The sequence below is a fragment of the Hylobates moloch genome, unplaced genomic scaffold, assembly GCF_009828535.3.
Source record: "Hylobates moloch isolate HMO894 unplaced genomic scaffold, HMol_V3 SCAFFOLD_12, whole genome shotgun sequence".
Classification (NCBI taxonomy): domain Eukaryota; kingdom Metazoa; phylum Chordata; class Mammalia; order Primates; family Hylobatidae; genus Hylobates; species Hylobates moloch.
This window is the reverse complement of record NW_026652287.1, coordinates 7,724,362-7,750,068: the sequence shown is the minus strand read 5'-3', so window position 1 is coordinate 7,750,068 and position 25,707 is coordinate 7,724,362. Positions and strand designations below refer to the sequence as shown.

General features: G+C 51.3%; 1 protein-coding gene across 6 annotated transcripts in view; it reads right to left on the bottom strand.

Annotated features, from left to right (window-relative positions):
- Positions 1-25,707, bottom strand: part of SCARB1 (scavenger receptor class B member 1) — a 121,752-nt gene that overhangs the window by 78,403 nt on the left and 17,642 nt on the right. For 2 of the 6 annotated variants that reach the window (XM_032168305.2, XM_032168304.2), the window contains exon 1: positions 10,247-10,516. In XM_032168305.2, the coding sequence (XP_032024196.1) occupies positions 10,247-10,372 (126 nt within the window). In that variant the 5' untranslated portion in view covers positions 10,373-10,516. Of the gene's footprint in view, positions 1-10,246; positions 10,599-13,725; positions 13,875-21,607; positions 21,795-23,014; positions 23,248-25,707 lie in introns of those variants that run through there. The other 4 variants (XM_032168308.2, XM_058424925.1, XM_032168301.2 and 1 more) reach the window with 4 other exon arrangements.

Genomic DNA, 25,707 nt, shown 5'->3' with positions numbered 1-25,707 from the left:
TTGATGGGGAGAAGTGACAACAGTGTGGTATGAATCAGCAGAGCAAACAGCCCCACGAGGACACTCCAGCACCCACTGGGAAATGACGGTGGCAGCTCGGTCTGGGGTGACGGCCGCGGCAGGTGGAGGAGTAGGCCCCGTCGCCCTGCACAGGACCACAACCTGCCACTGGTCACGAACCATCCTGTGAAATAACCCTTGTCTTTTAAACATCCTTTCAATAAATATTTGAGAACCTGCGATTATGTGCTAGGCATTGTTCCAGGGGCTTGGGTCACAGCAACAAACACCACAAAGGTCCCTGCCCTCACGGTCCGACATTCTCATGGGGAGAAATAGACAATAAACAATCAACATGATACACAGGGAAGTTCCAGGGTATCTACAGTGGCTGACAGGGCTAAGCAGAGCGGGTAAGGAGGGCTGGGAGCACAGGGGGACAAGGGGGAACCTGCATGATGCACAAACGGAGTCAGGGGAGGGTCTCTGTGAGCAAGTGAGGGCTGAACAGAGACCTACGGGAGATGAGAGGGCTTGTGTCACGGGAGAGCTAAGGCAATTGGGCCCGTGGGGCCGAGGAATGGCCAGGAGGCCATTGTGCAAGAGAAAAGGGAATGGGGATGTCGCCAGAAAAGTGGCAGGGGTGGATGGCACAGGCCCTGGGCCAGGTTAGGACCTGGCTGTGACTCCTAGGGGATGGGTCTGGCCACGTCAGGGCTTTGAGGGGAGGAGGTGCTAAGTGCAATTTTGATGGGCTCCTATGGCTGCTTATTGAGAAACCCCACTGGGGAGCAAAGGTGAGCACAGGGAGGCCAGTGAGGAGGCGGATGCAGGAATCCGGGGGAGAGGTGATGGCGCCTTGGACCAGAGGTGATGGCACCTCGGGTGTGGTGAGAAGTAGTTGGAATCTGGGTATATTTAGATGATGAAGCCATAAAACTTTCTGACGGGTTCTTTCTGGGAAGTGGAGAGAACAGAGTCAAGGCTGAGTGCAAGATGTTGGCCGGGGCAACTGGAAGATGGGGGAGCTATGATGGAGTGGGAAGCTGGTGGGAGCCACAGGTGTGGCCGGGGGTGATGAGGAGCCAGCTGGGGCGATCGTGAGCTGCCTTTGACCCCGAGTCGAGATATGGACTCTGCTGTTGCACGCTCAGGGGTGGGGTTCAGGGGAAAGGTCTGGGTCCATGGATACCAATTTGGGAGTGGTCAGGACAGAGATGCCATTCAGGTGCGAGGCTGGAGGAGCCCACCCTAGGGTTGAGGGATGAGGACGCACAGAAAGGATGCCTGGAGCTCCACCAGCAGGAGGCGGGAGGCCAGGGAGATGAGCAGGCATCAGCAGGCAAGACTAGAGAGCAGCCAGGAAGGTGGGAGGAAAACTCAGAGAATGGAGATTTAAAGCTCCTCAAGGGTCCTTCTAGAAGCTTCCAGAGAAGGTGGAAGGAACTTCACCCAAAATGCCAGGAAGTGAACAAGGTCAGGCCCCTCCCGTTCCTTCCCTCTCCCCAGCACAGGCAATCAGTGAACAGGAAGAAACAGTGGAGTGGAGGGAAAGAAAACAAGAAAATTAAGACGGCCATGCCTTGGGCCACGAGGCTTCCTGGAACCCGGGACCTGGGGAGCTTCTGAGCAGGCGGAGTGTCTCCATATCTCACCCAGGCTTTGGGAGGAAAATCGCCCCCGACACCCGCAGGGAGCCAGCCCCTGGGCCCTTTAAGGCTTCGAAGTCAAGAACGCAGCTTTTTGTGTTGTTTTTGTTTCTCTTTGCATGACAGCTCCAGCCTGGCCACTCGTGGGCCAGCAGAGCCCAAGGTCATGTCCAAGCAGGGGGAGGCAGACGAGGTAAATAAAAGGGATTCTCTTTTTATTTTGCGTTTTTGATTTTTGACCGAGCCCTAGCGTTGAATTCTCTACACAATTAATGTGTCTGTGGTGTCGGTGCTGCTAGCGCCTCCCGGAGCAGAAGGCCTGGACCAAACACTCCTCCACAGAATCCTCCAGGCCCAAGATTTAAACCACAAACTCTCTGGGCTCAGCCTTGAGGGGAGTGGCTTATGGCCCCAGGGGCCTCTCTTTTGCTGACCACAGACATGGAATCACCCTCTGGACACTAAGGAACCTCCATGCAGGACCCACGTATGACAATGCCAACAAGCCTGCAGCAAATCGCCACTGGGACCAAGACTCATCCAGGAAAAACACTTTCATGGAGCAATCCCTCCATGGGGACTCACTTCCATCGCATTTGCTAGAAACCAAAGGCCAGGGTAAGGCGATTCTAGGTGGCTGAGCTTCGCCACGTTCTAGTTAATCAGGGTGCATCTCCTGGTGGAGGCACAGCAAGTACCAGCCATTCCAGGAAGGGACAGGGAATGTTTCCTGGAAACCCCAGGTGCTGGGCCTGGCCCCAGAAAGGCCAACAACAGCGGGACACATCAACATGTATGTGCAGACACATCAACACACAAGGACATGCATAAACATGTGTGTTCATGTGTGTCCATTTGTGTGTACAGACACACCATGTGTGCCTGTGTCAACATATGTGGGCACACATCAACACAGGTGTCTGCATACACATTATCATGTCGTCACACATCAAGGCAGGTGTGTGCATGCCTACACAGGTGTGTGTGTCACTGTTTTCACCATCAGCACGTGTGTACACACACCAACACACGTGTGTGCAAACACACACACATTCATGAAGACAGGGAGAGGCAAATCTACCAGGAGCAAATAAACTCGACTCAGGCAAACTAAAAATAGCCCATGTTTTTCAGCCGTCGCCAGGGAGTAAGTTGAAGTTGTCTCTCACATGCCAGAAGGAGTAGGAAGTTCAATGGCAGGAAAGAGGAAGAAAAACAAAACAGAATTGGCACACACCTGTGATCCAAGCCGTCCTCGAGGAGCCCCCTCCCCACCTGTGACCAGTGATCAGTTCTAGGGCTTTGCCCCACATGTCCAAACATGGGGGTCCTACAGGAAACGCCTGGTAGCTGGAGACACTGGGCCTCCCTCCCAGGTTCCACAGGGGGGCTGATAAAGGCGCAGCGCAGGGCTAATAAAGGCACAGAGTGGGGCTGATAAAGGCGCAGAGCGGGCGGCCCCTGCAGGATGGGTGGGAGTCCAGCCCCCAGGGTCACTGGGAGCCCTGGGCTAGGAAGAGGTGGCCTCCCTGGGAGCCTCACTTGGTGCCTTTGATTGAAGAACATGTCCCTGGTCTTAGACCACCCCCAGAAGGGAGAGGCCAGGGTGCACTCTGCACCAGCAATGTTTGGCGGGGTGATTATTAGGACAAAGACTCGAAGGGATCCTGCTGTTCCCTGGTGATGCACAGAAAGGAAGGGGCAGCCCAGGAAGAGAATATAAGGCCCCCCCTCCACCACCCGCCTTAAGCATGCAGTCGACCTGCTCAGACGTGCGGAGAACCGGGAGGACACAGTGCACAGAGGCCGCCGGGACCGGCTATGGAGTCTGCCCCCAGACTTGAAATCCTGATTCAACCACTTGGAGCTATGTGACATGGGGCGAGTTACTTTCCGCCTCTGTGCATCCATTTCCCTCAATAAAACAAGACACAATAGTACCTATTTTAGATTCTAAAATGAATAATGCACGTAAACACTTGGAACAGTATCCAGCCACAACGAGTGCCCGTTGATTGTTATCTCCCATCAATCCCCACCTTTTAACTGATTGACAAAGATTTCCCAAAAGGCACAAACTCAGGGACAGCCGGTGACGTCCCCGGCTGGCCCTGGTGCCTGGGCTCCCCAAGGCTCACTGTGTGGCTCTGGCTGAGGGAGGCAGGGGTGACATAAAGAGCCTGAGGCCAGGGCTGGGGGTCGCCCGCCTCATTCATTCTGTAACCCGACTGGTGTTGAAGGGTTGGCAAGGAGCTCAGGTGCTGCTGTGGCCCTCGGGGACGCTGCAGTGACAGTGATGGGAAAGCCCCTGCCTCAGCAGATACAGGGGTATCAGGAAAAAAGCATGCAGGCAAAGATGACTGAAGGTTTTCGCCTCTACCCCTGGGGAAACAAATGGAGGTGCCGTTTATTGAGACAGGGACCATAGGTGGGGGAAGCCCAGCAGCAGGATAAGGCAACTGAGGTTGAGTCCATCTAGAAAACCAACTTAAAGACAGCAGAGGGGACTCAGGTTCTCTCCTGGACATGGAAGGCCATGAGGCCTATCACTGAAGATGGTGGTCTTGGAAGATGACCCCTTCCCTGCAGCCCAGCTGTAGTGAAGGGCCTCTCCCCACGTCCACCAGCTGGGCCTTCCTTGGAGGACCAGAAACACACGGGAACTTGGATGTGTGCCCCCAGGACCTGAACCAGGCCTTTGTTACTCACCCACATACCTGAGCACAGCTGCATGCCAGGCTCAGATCCAGGGAATGGGAGCAAGAGTCCTCATTCTCATGGCATCTGCCTCTGGGAAAGACAGACACCTTCACACACACACACACACACACACACACACACACGCATGCACACACACACATACACTAGCGAGGTCACCTGGGGCAAATTACTCTCTTCAGCTTGTCTCCTTAACGGACACTGACGACAATAAGTCGTATGTCACAGCCCTCTGCAGGGACTAAACGAGACGATTTTCACAAAGGTGCTTTGAACCCTGCCTGGTGCACAGTAAGCTGCCCATGAGTGGATGCCATGAAGTTCATAATCGCGGCCCTTAGTGTGTCTGTCCAAACACCTCTCTCCAATCCTACCCGCTGGCAGAAGGGAAAAGAAATGAGTTGTGCTTCCCCAAAGCCTCTCCAAGCAACCTCGACCACAGGGCCCCTTTGCAGTGTGCCTCCTCGGTCTGTGTGGCGCATTCATCTGGCCAGTCTTTGAGGAAAGCTATGTGTCTGTTCATTTGTAATTTTTTTTTTTTAAGAGATGGGATTTTGGCTGGGCACGGTGGCTCACGCCTGTAATCCCAGCACTTTGGGAGGCCAAGGTGGGCGGATCACTAGGTCAGGAGATCGACACCATCCTGGCTAAAACAGTGAAACCCCATCTCTACTAAAAATACAAAAAATAAGGTGGGTGTGGTGGCGGGCACCTGTAGTCCCAGCTACTCGGAGAGGCTGAGGCAGGAGAATGGCATGAACCCAGGAGGTGGAGCTTGCAGTTAGCCGAGATCGCGCCACTGCACTCCAGCCTGGGCGACAGAGCAAGATTCCGTCTCAAAAAAAAAAAAAAAAAGAGATGGGATTTCACTCTGTTGTCCAGGTTGGAGTACAGTGGCACAAACACAGCTCACTGCAGCCTCAAGCTTCTGGGCTCAAGAGATCCTCCCACCTCAGCCTCTCGAGTAGCTAGGACTATAGGTGCATGCTACCATGCTCCAGCTTAGTTTTTTTTTTTTTTTTTTTTTTTTTTTTTTTTGTAGAGATGGGGGTCTCACTATGCTGCCCAGGCTAGTCTTGAATTCATGGCTGGTATTCCTTTGACTGGTTATAGATTTGTTTACCTGTTTCTCCACTGACTGATCATTTTCTCTGTCACAAATGACAGCGATATCCCGACACATCCCTCTTCGTGTGGTTCATGAACATTTCCATAGGGTGGATTTCTAGAAGTGGGGCCTTGGGAGCAGGTGTGCTCAGTTTGAGTTTTGATGATTATGGCCAAATTGCCCTTCTGCACAGCTCTGTTGCTACATCCACCCACAAGGTATGGGACTGTGCCACTTCCCCTATCTCTGCTGAGCACACCTGCTCAGCACACCTGCTGAGCACACCTGCTCCCATAAAGTGCTGGAATTGCAAGTTTGAGCTACCATGCTTGGCCTTGTAATTTTTAATCAAACATGTAGCATGTGGATACATTTTCTTGGTTAAAACAAAAAATAATGGCCGGGCTCGGTGGCTCACGCTTGTAATCCCAGCACTTTGGGAGGCTGAGAGGGGAAGATCACAAGGTCAGGAGATCGAGACCATCCGGCTAACACAGTGAAACCCCGTCTCTACAAAAATACAAAAAAAAATTATCTGGGTGTGGTGGCAGGCACCTGTAGTCCCAGCTACTCAGGAGGCTGAGGCAGGAGAATGGCGTGAACCCAGGAGGCGGAGGCTGCAGTGAGCCGAGATTGCACCACTGCACTCCAGCCTGGGCGACAGAGCGAGACTCCGTCTCAAAAAATAAATAAATAAATAGGAGCATTACAGATAAAGTATTAGGTTTCCTTTGGCCACACCCCCAGTGTCCTGCCTTCTCTCATTAGAGTATCCACTTCTGTTAGTCTCACCTTTTCCCAAACTTTAACATATTCTAATATTAAGGCATTGAAAATAATGGCAGGGCACGGTGGTTCACACCTATAATCCCAGTGCTTTGGAAAGCCAAGGCAGAAGGATCACTTAAGGCCAAGAGTTCGTGACCAGCCCGGGTAACATAGTGAGACCTTGTCTCTACGAAAATAAAAATAAAAATGGAAAGAAAATATAAAATATTGTTTGGTGGGTTTTTTTTTAACATAAATAGCACCAGAGCTTTTTTCAATTAGTAATGTGTTTTTATGGCCTACCTATGCTGAGACATATATCTAAGTTCCTTCTTTCTTTTTTGAGACAGAGTCTCACTCTATCACCCAGGCTGGAGGGCAGTGTCGCGATCTCAGTTCACTGCAACCTCAGCCTCCCAGGTTCAAGCTATTCTCCTGCTTCAGCGTCCCGAGTAGCTGGGATTACAGGCATGCACCACCATGTCCAGCTAGTTTTTGTATTTTGTAGTAGAGATGGGGTTTAGCCATGTTGGCCAGGCTGGTCTCAAACTCCTGACCTCAGGTGATCCAGTGAATAATGAAGACATGGTTCAGATCCCTGGGGGCACACATCCAAGTTCTGTGAAAAGGACGTAAACATGAAATGTGGACAAGAAGCCATTCTTAAGAAATTCAGTCTAAAGAAGCAGGCCAAGGGGAAAAAGATGTCAACTAGTGTGACAATATCCACATCTTCACCCCAGCTCATCATTGAAGATGGCAGCCTTGGAAGATGAGCATCCCTTTTTTGCAGCCCAGCTGCAGTGAGGGGCCGCTCCCCCATGTCCACCAGCTGGGCCTTCCTTGGAGGACCAGAGACACACGGGAACTTGGCTACCAAAAAATGATAATGATAAATCAGTAATCACCAGTGATGGCAGAGATAGGGGAAGTGGCACAGTCCCATACCTTGTGGGTGGATGTAGCAACAGAGCTGTGCAGAAGGGCAATTTGGCCATAATCATCAAAACTCAAACTGAGCACACCTGCTCCCAAGGCCCCACTTCTAGAAATCCACCCTATGGAAATGTTCATGAACCACACGAAGAGGGATGTGTCGGGATATCGCTGTCATTTGTGACAGAGAAAATGATCAGTCAGTGGAGAAACAGGTAAACAAATCTATAACCAGTCAAAGGAATACCAGCAGTGATGAAGGAAAATGCGGGGTAGATTTATTGCTGAGACATGGAAAATTTTTCAGATGGTATCTTTGAATTGAAAAGCAAATTGCAAAATAATTATACATGTTCAAGTTCACTTACAGTTAGTTCAAGTTATGTAAAATATATATATTAATATGTATACATACAGGCTCTTGGTACACAGAAAAGGGTCTAGAAAGAGCCACACCAATGATGGTGATAATAGCTCAGGAGGGGAATAAAATGGGGGAAACTTTCTCTCTTTTCCTCCATTTGAACTTTTTTTTATGAGCAAGTATTCATATATTTTATATAAAGTCGTCCCTCAATGTCAGAGGGGAATTGGTTTCAGGACCCCCATAGATACCAAGATCTGCAGATGCTCAAGTCCCCGACATAAAATGCTGTGGTATTTGCATAAAATGCTGCGGTATTTGCATATCACCTACACGCATCCTCCCATATTCTTTAAATCATCTCTAGGTTACTTATAATACCTAATACGATGTAAATGGTATGTCAATAGTTGTTATACAGTATTGTTTTTATGTCTTTTTTTTAGTTGTATTGTTATTTTGGGAGGATTTTTTCTGAAAACTTTCAATCTACAGTTGATTGAATCCACAGATGCAGAACCTGCAGACACAGAGCGCCAACTGTAGGGACTTGTCGTTAACCAAAAAGCATATTAAAAAAAAAAATCAAAGCACAAGGCCTCCCATTCAAGTTGCACACAGACTCATGTAGCCAAAGAAAACACCAGCGGGCAGTCCCTGCTTATGCGCGTGTCTCACCCGCCTGGTCCCCTGAACACAGGCTCTCTTTTTCCATGCTAAGGCACTTGGCCGCTGCTCCAGCCTGGGTGGTTCCAGAAGTGGCCGTCTTGGGCTGGGCGTGTCTTCCTGCCTTCACGCCACTCGGCCCCAAACCAATCGCCTTTGGGATATCCACAGAGGGATGCTGGGAGGCTCCCGTTCAACTTTAAGCCAGATGCTCCTAGCTCCAGGACAATTGAGGACAATGTGGTTTTCCTCTTTAGAAGCCCGGGAGAGGAGTGGGGAAATTTGGTGGTGCACGCATGTGTGGTGCACACACACACACACACACACATACCCTACTGACATACTTAACCTGATGACATCCTGAGAAAGAAAACACCTTGAAATAAGCCCCCGAATAACTGAGTTGGCAAGACTCTTTACCTGGCATAAGTCCCACCACCCCCACACTCCCAAAGCAAGAGACTAGGTGCTCACTCACAGCACAGGGTCACATGCTTGAACCGCCTGAGTGACAGCCCCTCTAGGGACCCTGCATACACACAGTGAGGTCCTGGCACTGCGGCAGCCACAAGGCTGTCACTGACACACACGTTTCAGTATGAGTAGGCCACAGAAAAATAAAGCTCCCGCAGTGTAACAGAGAAAGCCTCTGAGCTGTAACGGGGGGGAAGAGGCCATTCTGTTGCTTTTCCTGCCATCCCCAGAGACAGTGTCACCATCCACCGGGACCTCTTTGCAATCAGATTACAGGCTTTGGCGGGACAAGATTTGAAAAATCAAAAATAGACACAACATGGCCAAGATGCCCTAGACAACTGCTCACCCTGAGACCTTGAGAGGGGCCACATGTTGCTCCATCTTTAAAGCCAGCTAGCTGGGTCCCAAGAAGTGTGGCAGCCAGATCTAAGCAGATCCTTCATTCAATCACTCATTCATTCACTCTGTGAATGAGGGAACAGACATGAAATGTGGACAAGGAACCATTCTTAAGAAACCCAGTCCAAAGAGGCAGGCCAAGGGGGAAAGATGTCCATTAGAGTGACAATGTCCACATCTTCACCCCAGCTCTGCATCTGGCTAGAACTTTGATAAGAGTAAGCCCCAGTTTCCCCTCCCCGCCACTGCATGTGTGGGTTGCAGGGCTTCAAAACTCTAAATGGCTTTTAGTTCAAATGTGATACTCTGCAATCTCCCAGCCCTTTCCTAACTCCAGGCTCATTCAAACAGGCCACCCAGGCACCCAGGGCAGAGTCTGTCCGTCTGCAGACCAGCTGACCGCCTAATCTGCCTCCCTGGTTGAAAGGGCAATGGTATGCAAGGTTAGGATCAGAGGAAAGACCTCAGGCTGCGTGCACTCAGAGGACCTTGGGCTGGTGCCTGCCTCTGCAGGAATCTGGGAAGAAAAGCGGCTTATAGTTTCCAGACTGAATCATGGAGGCAGTGAGCAGGGAGAACAGAGTCGCGCATTCTGCCTCTGGGAAAGGGTTCCTATGGGGAGATTCTGGGCAGTGGAGGATGCTCAGCTGAGCACCTACCATGTGAGCTGGGCACCCACGTGGGCTTCACAGAAGGTTCCTGTCCTCCTGGGCTCTCAGGATACAAGCAAAGTGCAGCTCTAATTTTACCGGACTCTGCTACCGGCTGCTGTGAAAGCAGACGTTCACACACTCCTGGGCTCCTTCGGGCCGCACAACGGAAGCAACCTGTCCACACTCCTGATCCGTCGTGGGCGCCCAGACCCCTTAGGGAGGGTCAGGCGCCCGGGTGGTCTCCCATCCAGGCCTCCCGAACCCTGGCCTGCGCCTCCAGCAAAGCCCCTGGGTTCCCCCCTAGCCTCAGTCTGGAGCGGTGAGGGTGGTGGGGAGGCTGGCAGCAGCTCCTCCCGAAGCGCCTGGCCTCCCTCGTGCTCTGCTGCGCCGGGCCCGGGCGCCGATTCCGGGGCGGTCGCCCACCTACCGCAACGCGCGGGTCCTCCAGGCGCCCAGCGCCCAACAGCCCGGGTCCGTGCGCGGACCCCCTGGGGGCTCCCTCACCCACCTTGAGGACCTGCTGCTTGATGAGCGACGGCACCATCACGATCATGACAGCGCCCAGCACCGCGCACAGTAGCCCCGCGACGCCCAGCGCCCCGGCAGCCCAGCGCGCTTTGGCGGAGCAGCCCATGTCTGCGCGCCTGGGGCCCACCCGCGGCTCGCAGGGCTCCGCGCCTGGCAGGAGACGGGGACGGCGACAGAGACGACACAGGTGGCGACTCCGGGCAGGCAGGCCGCAGAGACACGGTGGATCCGGGACGGCAGCGCACGCAGGAGCAGCCCGGCAGGTGGCCAGTGGTTTTATGCCCCATCGCCGGCGCCGCCGGACCGCCCCCGGGCAGCCTTGGGCTCCAGGATTCCGGCGGCAGGGGCGGGGCCTGAGCGGGCCGGGGGCGGGAGCGGGGCGGGGACGGGGAGGGGCGCTGATCGGACGGGCAGGGGGCGGGGCCGTGGCCGCCAAGACACGCCCCGCACGCTGCCGCTGCCCCCACGGCCTCGCTTCCGTTTTGGGGCGGGAGCTGAGGAGGCCTCGTGACCGCTGAGCCAAAACGCCTATGGGGCCTGGTGCCCCTCACCCTCTTGCTCCCTTTCCCTTTCTCCTACCCCTTCCCCCACCTATGTCTCCCCTCCTCCCAGCTCTCCCCTCTGAGCCCCTCACCCTTCCCTTTCCCTCCTCTTCCCCCTCCTCCTCTATCGGGACCATCATCATGGTTGGTCACAGTGAGTAGGACTCCAGCCCACCCAGGAACCCCAGAGCCCTTACAACGGTCCACATGCCCCGCCACCACCTTCTAGACCCTCATCTCCCCAGTCCATCTCCAGCCTCACTGTCCCTGGAAGAAGGGCCGCAGGCTCCAGCCCCAGGGCCTTCATACACCCTGCACAGGCAATTCTGTTCTCCCAGGTATCCGCCTGGCCCTTCGTAACGTTGGTGCCACCATCACCCTATGACCGAGGACCCCCTGGCAGGTTCACGTTCATTTGCGTCCTTGCATTCTGACCATGTGCTCCAACTGGGATGCCAGCCCTTGAGGCGGGGCCCCCCCCACGCGTTCTCAGCTCTAGAACGTGGCCTGGTGGGGAATGCCTGCTCACAGTAAATATTCTAGAATGAATGACTGAGGAGCCTTCTAGGTGCTGGCCCCTGTCCTGAGTGCTTTGCACACAATGGCTCCATTTTACAATAAGAAAACTGGGCGGTGGCTCACGCCTGTAATCCCAGCACTTCGGGAGGCCTAGGTGGGTGGATCACCTGAGGTCGGGAGTTGGAGACCAGCCTGACCAACATGGCAAAACCCCGTCTCTACTAACAATACAAAATTAGCCGGGCGTAGTGGCTGGCGCATGCCTGTAAACTCAGCTACTCAGGAGACTGAGGCAGGAGAATCGCTTGAACCCGGGAGGCGGACGTTGTGGTGAGCCGAGATAGCGCCATTGCACTCCAGCCTGGGCAACAAGAGCGAAACTCCATCTCAAAAAAAAAAGAAAAGAAAAAGAAAGAAAGAAATGAAAACTGATGCAAGGGAAGCTTAGTTAACCCAAACCAAGTCCCCACTTTCTAATGAAGAGGGAAACCAATGATGAGCACTTGAGCAAATGAATGAAGGATAATTGCAGGCAAGTGCTCCAAGAAAACAGAGCAGGCCCGGTGCATGGTGGCCCACAACTGTAATCCCAGCACTTTGGAAGGTCCAGGTGAGGGATCACTTGAGGCCACTAGTTGGAGACCAGCCTGGGCAACATAGTGAGACCAGTCTCTACAGAAAATGAAAAGATTAGCCAGCCACAGTGGCATGCGCTTGTGGTCCCAGCTACTCAGGAGGCTGAGGCAGAAGGATCCCTTGAGTCCCAGAGTTCAAGGCTGCAGTGAGCCCTGATCTTACCACCGCACTCCAGCCTGGGTGATAGCAAGACCCTGGGGGGGAAAAAAAAAGAAAAAAAAGGAGAGAGAGAGAGGAAAAGAAAACAGAATAGGGTGCACAGCAGTGGGCTGGCACTAAGTGGCAGTTGCCCTTAGATGGGTGAGTGTGTCCCTGAAGCCCTCCACGCCCCCCTGAAGTTCTCCACCACACCCCACCTGGCCTGCCTTCTGGTCCCTGAACCGCTGGCCCCACCTTGAGTTTTGGGCCCCTCATGTTGGCCAGTCCCCTCATTTTCTGAATGAAGTTACTGAGAGGACAAGAGACTCCTGGGTTACACAGGGACAGGAGGGTGGTGTCCCCAGCACCTGGGTAAGGCAGGCTCAGTCCTTGAGTGCTCTGAGGGGGCTTTCTAAACCTCTTATTTAACTCCAGAAGAAAGCAGCCTTCTCCCAGGGCCATCCTTAAGCAATATGTCTTCGCCTGAACCAATATTTACAGAGCACCTGCTATGTTCTGGTTAGACAGCTTTGCCTGGCACTGCCTTCCTCTAAGGAGGCCGAATATGGTCCAGTGCCCCAAGGGGCAGGGCCCAACTCCTGAGGGAGGTCAGAGTGGCTGGGGTGAGACTGTGGTAGCCCAGGGAGACAGGTTCAGAGAAATGCAGGCTCCGGGGTTTCCCACATTGGAGTCCTGGGGCAAGTGGTTTGGGCCTTTCTGTGCCTCAGTCTCCTCATCTATGAAACAGGGATTAGAACAGCCCCTTTCCAAGGGCTACTGTGAGGATTAAACAAGTCAAAAAACGTGCCAGTGCTTAGAACAGTCCCTGGAATGTGTCAGTGCAACTGAGCTGGGGACTGTCGTCGTTATTTTCCGGACCCACGTGACCTGGTGCCTGCCCATCTCTCTGCCTCCATCTTCTGCCCTCTCCCCCATTGTTTCTGTTCATTGAGCGTCCCCAGCTTTTTCTTGTGTCAGGACCTTTGCACTTCCTGTTCCTCTGTCTAGGATACGCTTCCCCTAGATCCTTCCATGGCTCCCCACTCTCCTGGGCTCAGCTGAAACCCACTTCAGGCTCCTGGGGCTCCCCACTCTTCTGGGCTCAGCTGAAACCCACTCCTCAGAGAAGCCTTTGCTGTTGCATCTGTCGAAAACAGGAGTCCCAGCCCACTCTGTCAGGCCACCTTGCTTTGTGTGAAATAGTCTCATCTGTTTCCTTGTTCATCTCCTCCAGCTCCCGAAAGACAGAAGCTGACCCTGTTTTGCTTATCGATGTATCTCCAGCACCTGGAAAAATGCCTGGCACATAGCAGGTACTCAATAAATACTTTACTCAATCAGCTAATTAACTCATTAATCAATCAAGTAACTGATCAATTGATTAATTAATTAATATCATTTCATTGAATTCCTTAAGGCCTTCAATAGCCTTCAGCTATGCAGTTGCCTTTTTTTTAATGACTTTTGTAGTTCTCTGAAATTAGCCGGTTAACTAAAATCCGCGGTCTGCCTGGCCCTGACACCCTCCTCCACTTCCTTGATACTGACCTGCCTTGACCATCTCACCCAATCTAACTCTGATTCATGACCAAGTTTTCAAGGTCCAAATGTACGTGATGCTTACCCAAGAGGGCTACAAGGCCATGGCTGGAGAGCCCTCATGTCACACCATGCTGTCACTTGAGAGAGAAGGGCAGAGATGAAAGGGTGCTGGGACACGTGAGCCACCTTGGCCTTGCTGAGAGGAGTCACTTCCGGTGGCAGGGAGAGCAGCTTAAGAAGGGAAAAAAAGACTTCGTCATGTTTGAGAGGTCTTGCCCTGGGGAAAGTCAAAGATACAGAAGAAAAGAAAGAGTGCTGATAACAAAATACGATCAACATGGTGTCACGGGGCTCCTGGAAAATCAAGTCAGATGCTTTTCCTCCTCTCCTCAGAGTCCTTTAGTGATCAAAGACGGAGAACCACTGCAGGCAAAGACCTGGAGGAGTTGGAAGCCTTGTGAGGCGCTTGTGGGATTGGAAAATGGTGCAGCCTCAAAAGGTAAACATAGGGGTCCCCTAAGACCCAGCAGTTCCACTCCTGGGTGTATGCCCAGGAGAAAGGAAAGAGCATGTCCACACAGACGCCTGGACACAAATGTTCACAGCAGCCAAGCAGTGAAAATAACCCATGCCCCCATCAGCTGGTGAATAGGTAAATAAAATGTGGCATAACCACACACTGGAATATGACTCATCATAAAAAGGAATGAAGGGCTGACGCATGCTACACCATGGATGAACCTTGAAAACATTGATAAGTGAAAGAAGCCAGACACAAAGGCCACATGTATGATTCTGCCTACATAAAATGTCCATAGTAGGCAGATCTATGGAGACAAAAAGTAGACCAGTGGTTGCCAGGGGCTGGGGAGAATGAGGAGTGACTGTTACAGGTTTGGGGTTTCATTTTGGAGTGGTGAAAATGTTCAAAAAGTGACAGTACCAGTGATGGTAATGATGGTTGCACAACTCTGTGAATATACAAAAAGCCATCAAATTGCACACTTTATTTACTTTTTTTTTTTTTTCAAGAGACAGGGTCTCACTCTGTCACCCAGGCTGGAGTGCAGTGGTATCATCTCCCTACAGCCTTGAAGTCTTGGGTTCAAACCATCCTCCCGCCTCAGCCTCCTGACTAGCTTGGACGACAAGTATATGCCACCATGCACACCTCATGTTTTCATTTTTATTGAGACAGGGTCTCACTTTGTTGCCCAGGCTGCTCTCAAAATTCTGGTCATCCTCCCACCCTGGCCTCCCAAAGTGCTGGGATTACAAGTGTGAGCCATCATGCCTGGCCAAATTATATACTTTAAATGGGTGAATGCATGATATGCAAATTATATCTCAATAAAAACTGTTATTTTAAAGAAATGGCCAGGCGTGGTGGCTCATGCCTATAATCCCAGTGCTTTTGGAGGCCGAGGCAGGAGGATCCCTTGAGGCCAGGAGTTCGAGATCAGCCTGGGCAACACAGCCAGACACCATCTCTACAAAAAATAAAAAGTTAGCCAGGTAAGGTGGCACACACCTCTAGTTTCAGCTACTGAGAAGGCTGAGGTGGGAGAATCATGTGAGCCCAGAAGTCGAGGCTGCAGTGAGTGAGCTATGATTGTGTCACTGCACTCCAGCCTGGGCAACATAGTGAGACCCTGTCTCTCAAGAAAACAAAAAGAAAGAAACCTTTCCGTGGCTCCCACCTCATTCAGCGTAAAAGCCAAAGCCCTCACCATGGCCCACAAGATCACCACATCTCATACGAGAGAGAAAGTCAAAACACACCCAGATCGTCACATCTCCCTAACCTCATCCCCCTCCCTCCCCTTGCCCACTCTGCTCCAGCCACACCCTCCTCCCCGGAGCTCCTCCACCTGCTGCCCGGCTCGTGCCCCAGAACCTTTGCACTCCCTGGTCCCCTCCTGGAATGCTCCTCTCCCTAACACCCAGGAGGCGCACCCTCCCTTCCTTAGGTCCTTACTCCAGTGTCATCTTCTCAGCAATGACTTCCTTCCTGCCCACCCTTTGAAAGTTACAAACTACCCACAGGACCCTCCCTATCCCCCTTGGCTGCTTCATTTCTCTCTGTGCACCGACCGCCCTCCAGGGAGGTGTTCGCTTGTTTGACTGGCTTCCTTCCTCTTCTAGGATAAAAAAAGCTCCACGGGGCAGGAATCTGCCTGTTTCGTCCATTGCTGTGCCCCCAGCTCCTGAACAGCACGTGGCCCACAGTAGGCCCTTGGTCAGTGTGTGTGTGGATGAACCACGTCTACCAGAGTCCAAGGTAAAAGCTTGCCTCTGCTGCCGGGCCACGCAGCTGCCTGGCATGGTGGCCTGGGGCAAGTTGCTCAGCCTCTCTATGCCCCGGCTCCCTTATCGGTGCCTTGGGATCGGTCTGAGTCATGCCTGCACCCTGGGGTGGTCATGAGGATTACATGGGCTCATCTTGGTCATATGCTTAGCAAGGTGCCTGTGTGAGGCGAAGCCAACACCTCCTGCAGGCAGCCGCATGCCCTGTGCCCCACCCCAGCGTGGGAAGAATCACACTCATCCCCAGCGGCAACAGAACACAGTGCATGGAAGCTAAAGGGCTTCCTTAAAGGAGGCACAGCTGGCTCCTGGCGAGCAGCGAGCAGAGATGTGAACCAGTCACTTGCCACAAACATGACCACTACGCTGTTTGCTGAGGGAAAGGAAAAAGAGGAAGAAAGTGAAGGAAAGTGAAGAGACGGGCGCAAGAAAGGACGAAATAAAAAGCAAAGGAAGAGGAAACCTTATTTTTTTTTCTTTTGAGATGGAGACTCACTCTGTGGCCCAGGCTGGAGTGCAATGGTGTGATCTCAGCTCACTGCAACCTCCGCCTCCCAGATTTAAGCAATTCTCCCTGTCTCAGCCTCCTGAGCAGCTGGGATTACAGGTGCATGCCACACACCCTGCTATTTTTTTTTTTTTTTTTTTTTTTTTGAAGGAGTCTTACTCTGTTGCCCAGGCTAGAGTGCAATGGTGTGATCTCGCCTCACTGCAACCTTCTCCTCCCGGGTTCAAGCGGTTCTCCTGCCTCAGCCTCCTGAGTAGCTGGGATTACAGGCACCTGCCATCATGCCTGGCTAATTTTTATATTTTTGTAGAGATGGGATTTCACCATGTTGGCCAGGCTTGTCTTGAACTCCTGACCTCAGGTGGTCCGCCCACCTCGGCCTCCCAAAGTTCTGGGATTACAGGTGTGAGCCACTGTACCCGGCCAATTTTTGTATTTTTAATGGAGATGCGGTTTTACTATGTGGCCAGGCTGGTCTCCAACTCCTGGGCTCAAGTGATCCACTCGCCGCGGCCTTCCAAAGTGCTGGGATTACAGGCATGAGCCACCACGCACAGCCAGGAAAGCATTGTAGCCACATCTGCCGCCTGGATCGCTGCTGGTGAGGGAGGAAAGAGAGCTCACGTGTGCCTGCTGGATTCATTCAGTTCACATTGAGCTCCTACTCTGTGCTGGGCACTGTGTTGGGCGTTTGGGGACCCAGCAGGGACCATAAGCAAGCCCCCAGCCTTGCGGGTCCTGTATGTTAATAGACAAGCAATAACAATTAGTGATAAACATCATCATTGGTGGATTTTATAAAATGTTAGAGCTGTGGGCACAGTGGCTCACACCTGTAATCCCAGCACTTTAGGAGGCCGAGGCAGGCACTTTGCTTGAGCTCAGGAGTTTGAGACCAGCCTGGTCAACATAGCAAAACCCTGTTGCTACAATAAGTTAAAAAAAAAAATTCGCTGGGCATGGTGGCACGTACCTGTGGTCCCAGACACTCAGGAGGCTGAGGTGGGAGGATCACTTAAGCTCAGGAGGCAGAGGTTGCAGTGATCCAAGATGACATCACTGCACTCCAGCCTGGATGACAGAGCAAGACCCCATCTCAAAAAACAAAACAAAAAGATACTAGAGCTGTGCTATCCAATACAGTAGCCACTGGCCCTATGTGGCTATGGGACACTTGACACGGGGCTAGTCTGAGGTGAGATATGTTATGTCATATACATCCCGGATTTCAAAGCCTTCATATGAAAAGAGCATAAAATATCTCAATATTATATTGATTACACATTGAAATGACACTTTTTTTTTTTTTTTTTGAGACGGAGTCTCGCTCTGTCGCCCAGGCTGGAGTGCAGTGGCGCAATCTCGGCTCACTGCAAGCTCCGCCTCCCGGGTTCACGCCATTCTCCTGTCTCAGCCTCTCCGAGTAGCTGGGACTACAGGTGCCCACCACCACGCCCGGCTAATTTTTTGTATTTTTAGTAGAGACGGGGTTTCATCATGGTCTCGATCTCCTGACCTCGTGATCCACCCACCTCGGCCTCCCAAAGTGCTGGGATTACAAGCGTGAGCCACCGCGCCCGGCCTGAAATGACACTATTTGAACATCACCGATAAGGGAGCCGGGGCACAGAGAGGCTGAGCAACTTGCCCCAGGCCACCATGCCAGGCAGCTGCGTGGCCCAGCGGCAGAGGCAAGCTTTTACCTTGGACTCTGGTAGATGTGGTTCATCCACACACACTGACCCAGGGCTGAATAATATTACAAGTTAAATTAATTTCACCTGTTTCTTTTTACTTTTTAAAATATGACCCCTAAAATTCTTTTATCTTTTTTTCTTTTTTCAGAACAGGTTCCTCTGTCATAAAATTTTTAAAATTGTGTGTGTGGTTTGTGCATGCTGCATTTCCACGGGACAGGCAGTTAGAGGACGATGCATGCTTTAGGGGAAAAAGAGAACAGTGTAAATGCTACTGGGGGAGAGGGGTTGCCATTTAAATGGGGTGTTTGGAGACAGCCTCAGTGAGAAGGTGACATTTGGGCAAAGACCTGCAGGAAGTGCAGGAACGTGTTGAGATCCAGGGAAGAACATTCCAGGCAGAGGGAACAGCCAGGGCAACGATTCTGAAGCAGGAGGTGCCTGCATAGATTTTAATCAGAATGCGAATCTCTCATGTTGCTGCGAGTGACTTTTTAGGAGCTGTTTCTCTTCAGTAGGTCAAAATGCCCCCTGCAATATTGTGAATATCAGAGAAGGTCTCCAGAGCTCCCAAACAGCCCCTCCAGAAACTTAGCCTCTGCCCCTGGACTTTTTAGCCCCTGTGCTAGAATCTGAATGTGTCCCCTGAAATTTGTACGTTGAAACCTAATTACCATGTGATGGTATTAGGAGGTAGGGCTTTTGGGAAGTGACGAGGTCATGGGGGCAGAGGCCTCACCGATGGGATGAGGGTCCTGACACACGAGGCTCTAGAGAGCTGCATCTCCCCTTCCACCAGGCAAGGACACAGAGAGAAGCTGCCGTCTGTGAACCAGGACGCAGGGCCTCACCGCCACCAAATCTGCTGGCGCCTTGATCTTGGACTTCCCAACCTCCAGAAATGTGAGAAATAGATGTCCGTTGTCTGTAAGTTCTCCCAGTCTATGGTACTCTGTTTTAGAAGCCTGAACAGACTGAGATGCCCTGTAAATCCTGTCTTCCTTCAGAATCATGCCTTTCTGAGTCCCTGATCACTGACTTCCCTCCGGGAGTCTTTCCTCTCTGACTCAGGGCTGGCGATCAGTCCTCACTTTTGTCCCTGGCCTTTGGGGACTCTGATATGTCCTCTCTGGCAAGGGCTAACCCTCCAACACAGACGTGCTTCCCAGGACAAAGGTGCAAGCACGTGGGGAGGACCCAGCTGGCAGCCGCGAGCTAATACGCTGCTCCGTGGGCCAGGTCACCAGAAGACAGAAGTTTCTGCCAGCTGCCACTCTCAACAGCAGCTGGAGAAAGGAGGATGATTCCTATCCCAGGACCCAGAAGATTCCTCTGAGACCACCTGGTCCTGTCCTACCTACCAGAGAAGGGATGGACATGCTCATTCATTCATTTATGTGGCAAATATTTGCTGAGCACTCACTATGTATCAGGCCTACTGTGTGCTAGGGCCTGGGGGGAGATGGGGAAGAAAGCAGGCAGGTCCTCTCTGCCCTGGCCTTACTTTTTTTGAGACAGGGTCTGGTTCTGTCACCCAAGCTGGAGTGCAAAACTCACTGCAGCCTCCACCCCCTGGGCTCAAGCAATCCTCCCACCTGAGCCTCCTATAGACATGTGCCACCACACCAACTAATTTTTTTTTTTTTTGAGATACGAGTCTTGCTCTGTTGCCCAGGCTGGAGTGCAGTGGTGTGATGTCAGCTCACTGCAGCCTCTGCCTCCCGGGTTCCAGCGATTCTCCTGCCTCAGCCTCCCTCCCAAGTAGCTGGGACTACAGGCGCCTGCCACCACTCCCAGCTAATTTTTGTATTTTTTAGTAGAAATGGGGTTTCACCATGTTGGCCAGGCTGATCTCAAACTCCTTACCTCAAATGATCCACCCACCTCGGCTTCCCAAAGTGCTAGGATTACAGGTGTGAGACCCTGCACCCAGCCAACCTAATATTTTTTTAATTTTTATTTTTTTTAATAGAGATGGGCATCCCACTATGTTGCCCAGGCTGGTCTCGAACTCCTGGAGTCAGGCGATCCTCCCACCTCGATCTCCCAAAGTGCTGGGATTATAGGTTTGAACCACCATGTCTGGTCTGCCCTGGCCTTTTTAGTAAGGGAAAGAGAGAGAGATACTAAAATATATTTTTTTATTTATCTATAAATATATTTATAAGCAAATAAATAGATAAGGATTATAGATGGTGCTAAGTGCTAATGAGAGAAATAAAAAGGTAATGCCACAGGGAGATGGGGGCTGGAGGGGGGAGACCGGAAGGGTGAGAGCTGGGGAGGGCCATTCTGGCAAATGAACCAGCAAGTGCAAAGGCCCTGTGTCAGGGAGGTGCTCAGTGTGCCCAAGGAACAGATAATCAGGGACCACTGTGCCTTAGACGGTGCAGTCACCCCAGTTTATACCTCTTGCCCCAATAGTATCATTAATAGCACCTCCAAGTCACTGCATGTGGGGTGGTCTGTGATACCCCAACTGCACTGAGCTGAAACACACAGGCTGGCTGCAGCTCTTGAGCAGAGGTCACGGTCCCTGGAAGGCAGCCTTCTGTTGACTCCTCTCTCCTCCTGGGTTCCAGGTGACACTCCCTGCCCTCCTCCCCTCAGCCCCAGGGTGGGGAGCAGCTTCACTCTCCCTTTTGTTTTCCCTGCGCCTTTGTATATATCCTCGAAGTCTCCAATTTTGAGTGTTCTCTCCACTTCCTGCTCAGACTACTACAGGAACTGATTCTGTGGTGGGAAAGGAATTAGAGGAGAGAAAGAGAGGCTCAGAGGCAGTGTCCAACAGCTGCGGTAGAAGCCTGGAGGTAACGGCCGGCACAGTGGCTCACACCTGTAATCCCAGCACTTTGGGAGGCCGAGGCGGGAGGATGGCTTGAGGCCAGCAAGTTCAAGACCAGCCTGAGCAACATGGTGAAACCCCATCTCTACTAAAAATACACAGAATTAGCTGGGCATGGTGGCGCATGCCTGTAGTCCCAGCTACTCGGGAGCTGAGGCGGGAGCATTGCTTGAGCCCAGGAAGTGGAGGCTGCAGTGAGACATGATCGTGCCGCTGCACTCCAGCCTGGGCACCAAGAGTGAAACCCTGACTCAAAAATGAAGAAAAAAATAAAGTAGACTGTCTTTAGAAAGAAAAAAAAAGAAGAAGAAGAAGGCTACTAGTTTTAACTGACTAATAGTTTAAAACAGCAAGTCTGGAGCCAGACAGTCCAGGTTCAAAGCCCTGCTCTCCTATGGACACGTTACTTAACTGTCTGGGCCTTGATTGCCCCATCTGTAAAGTGGGGCTAATAAGACCCACCTCAGAGGTGTGGAATAAGTGAATCGCTTGAACCTGGGAGGTGGAGGTTGCAGTGAGCTGAGATCATGGCACTGCACTCCAGCCTGGGTGACAGCAAGACTCTGTCTCAACAAAAAACAACAAAAAGAAATTAACATAGAATTACCATGTGATGCATCAGTCTCACTTCTGGATATAAAAGAAATGAAACTGGGGACTTGAACAGGAATCTGGCCACCACGTTCATTGCAGCGCTGTTCACGATGGCCCAATGGTGGGAGCAACCCGAGTGTCCGCTGACGGGTGGTGGGTAATAAGCTGGGGCCCATCCACACGTTGGAATAGGATTCAGCCTGGAAAAGAAAGGACGTTCTGACGCATGCTGCGACATGCACAGGCCTTGAGGAAGTTATGCGAGTGAAATAAGCCACAACAGGACAAATACCGTACGATTCCCTTTGCATGAGCTCCCTAGAGTAGCCAGATCCACAGAGACAGAAAGGAGAATGGTGGGTGCCAGGGGCTGGCGGGAGAGGGAAAGGGGAATTATTGATCAATGCATATGCAGTTTCTATTTTGCAAGATGAGAAAGTGCCAGGAGGGATGGTGGTGATGGTTACACAACAATGTGGATGTCCTTAATGCCACTGAAGTGTACACTTAGAAATGGTTAAGATGGTAAAAACAAACAAACTACACAATCCAAAGGCTGAGCCAGAGAGAGGATAGGAGCCTCCCACAAAGTGCAAGTTTGGGGTCAAGAAGTCGGTTAGGAGACTTGAGGGGACCTCAGCAATGAGGAGCAGCTTCGATCTGTCTTTGATTGAGAACGAGGGAGGCAGAGAGAAGACGTGAGTGGGGCGGGCTCAGGGAGGACAGCAGGTCCACCGGGCCCTCCGGAGTGTTCTCTGCGCCTCCAGACAGGGAAATGAGGGGACTCAGGGCCCCCAAACTGTCCCCAAGCCCACTCCTGCAGACTTCCTAACTTTTCCACCCTGTCCTGAGCCAGAGAGAAAAGTGCTGGCGAGTGTGACAGGAGCCCGTGTCAGCTTCCCTGAGCAACACGGACTCAGACCCAGGGTCTGTCCCAGAAAGGAGTCCCCACCACACAGGGAGGAGGGATCCGAGCCGCCCAAGAGGGTATTCAGGATATTCACACTCTGGGCGACACAGACTGGATTTCTAGGCAAGTGGCTCACCTCCTTCAGGCCCTGGCTGCTCCTCTGAGCCCCAGGTATTCCCTCTGAGCCCCAGCTGCCCTTCTCAGGCCACGGTATCCCCTCTGAGCCTTGGGTGCCCCTCTGAGCCCTGGGCCCCCTCTGTGCAGTGGGAATGAGAGGTGTACCAAGGGTGGAACAGTGGATACAGCCCCCAGCCTATTCAAACTCAGGTTGCTATTTCTTATCACTGTGCGCCAGTAACTCTAAAAAATGTCAGCGATAAAACATTCCTCCTGAAACAATCTTTTATTGGTCTAAGTCTGAACTGGGAGTTGGCAAACTATAGCCCAAAGGCCAAACCTGACCCCCAGCCTGTTTTTTGTAAATAAAGTTTTATTGGAACCCAGACATACCTATTCATATAGTTTATGGCTGTGTCCAGGCTACAGTGGCAGAGTTGAGTAATTTTAGCAGAGGCCCTGTAGTGCAAAAAGTTAAAATAGTTATTATCTGTTGCTTTACAGAAAGAGTTTGCCAATCCTTGGACTAAACAATTGCTGTGGTTCAGTTTTAATAACACATACGTGAGTTTCAGATTAGTACAATCATATTACTTTCCTTTTAATAAATATTGTATTCCTCATGGAGTTTAGTTCAGAGAACTCCACATGCCCCTACACACACAGACACACACACTGACACACACAGACACACAAACACATGCAGAGACACACACAAACACACACACAGACACACACATTGACACACACACACAAACTCATGCAGACACACACAAACACACACATTGACACACACAGACACACACATTGACACACACAGACACACAAACACATGCAGAGACACACAAACACACACAGACACTGACACACAGACACACACATTAACACACTCAGACACAAACACATGCAGAGACACAACACAGACACACAATGACACACACACAGACACACACACACAGACACACACATTGACACACACAGACACACAAACACATGTAGAGATGCACACAACACACACAGCCACACACACAACATTTTACTGAATTTGAATAAATATCTCTTTTTTTCTTTATTTCTACCCAACAGGGATATAAGAATAAATATCAGGCTGGTCACGGTGGCTCACGCCTGTAATCTCAGCACTTTGGGAGGCTGAAGCAGGAGGATAACTTGAGCTCAGGAGTTCAAGACCAACCCTGGCGACACAGTGAGACCCTATTTCAAAAATAACTTTTTCTAACTTAAAAGAAAGGAGAAGTGGGGGGTGGTTCATGGGTACAAAAAAATCATTTAAAAGAATGACTAAGACCTACTGTTTGCACAACGGGGTGACTAGAGTCAATAATAACTTAATTGTACATAGTAAAATAACTAAAAGAGTAGACTTGGAGGCCAGGTGCGGTGGCTCACGCCTGTAATCCCAGCACTTTGGGAGGCCGAGGCGGGCAGATCACAAGGTCAGGAATTTGAGACCAGCCTGGCCAACATGGTGAAATCCTGTCTCTACTAAAAATACAAAAATTAGCTAGGCATGGTGGCGGGCGCCTGTATTCCCAGCTAGCAGGAGGCTGAGGCAGGAGAATCACTTGAGTCTGAGTGGCGGAGGTTGCGGTGAGCCGAGATCGCACCATTGCACTCCAGCCTGGGCAACAAGAGCAAAACTCCATCTCAAAAAAAAAAAGGAGTAGAATTGGATTGTTTGTAACACAAAGGATGAATGCTTGAGGGGATGAACACCCCATTCTCCATCACATGATTATTACCATTTGCTTGCCCATATCAAAACATGTATCCCATAAATAGATACACCTACCGTGTACCCACAAAAATTTTAAAAATTAAAAAGATGATCCACTCAGAGGTCAAATACGAGATACATGCCGATGGGGACAAGTAATACCTCGGAGGCTTTTGTGAGGATGAAATTAAACAAGTGTGATGATAGATACCATTGGTTGCCTTTCCGAAATTCATTCTTTCTCACCCCTTCTTTCTTGATGGCAGAGGGTCTATCTGCTTCCCGGCAGCCACAGATGCTCAAAGAGGGGGACCTCATTCCCCCATCTGGAAGAAATCCTGATTATTCTCAGCCATCTTGGTAATACAGTTCCTCTCACTACGATTGGCTTAGGGGTGGACATGCGAGCAAATGCTGGTCAAAAACACAAGAAGGGGTGAGCTGGGGGAATTCTTGGAAAGGTTTCATTGCTGATAAAAATGGACCAAGGAAGAGATGCTTCCTGCATGTGTCCTGTTGGATGAGATACCCAGACAGAGGCAGCCACTGTGCCCTGCAGAAAATGCCAGAGCAGAGAGATGCAGAGAACCTGGCTCTTCAGGGCTCCCCTTGACATTGAAACTGAGAGCCGGCTGGGCGCAGTGGCTCATGCATGTAACCCCAGCACTTTGGGAGGCCAAGGCGGAAGGATTGCTTGAGGCCAGTAGCTCAAGACCAACCTGGCCAACATAGTAAGACCCTGTCTGTATTTCTAAAATAAAAATATAAATAAATAAAATTTAAAAAGAAATTGAGAACGCCAGGCCCCGTGGCTCATGCATGTAATCCCAGCACTTTGGGAGGCCAAGGTGGAAATATTGCTTGAGGCCAGTAGTTCAAGTCCGGTCTGGCCAATATAGTGAGACCCTGTCTCTATTTTAAAAATAAAAAGCCTGGGCACAGTGTCTCACGCCTGTAATCTTAGCACTTTGGGAGGCCAAGGCAGGTGGATCACCCGAGGTCAGGAGTTCAAGACCAGTCTAGCCAACATAGCTAAACCCCATCTCTACTAAAAATACAAACATTAGCCAGGCATGGTGGCACATATCTGTAATCCCAGCTACTCGGGAGGCTGAGACAGGAGAATCGCTTGAACCAGGGAGGTGGAGGTTGCAGTGAGCCAAGATCACACCATTGCACTGCAGCCTGGGCGACAGAGTGAGACCCCATCTCAAAAAAAAAAATGAAATCAAGGTGGCGGGCGCCTGTAGTCCCAGCTACTCGGAGCAGCTGAGGCAGGAGAATGGCGTGAACCCGGGAGGCGGAGCTTGCAGTGAGCCCAGATTGCGCCACTGAACTCCAGCCTGGG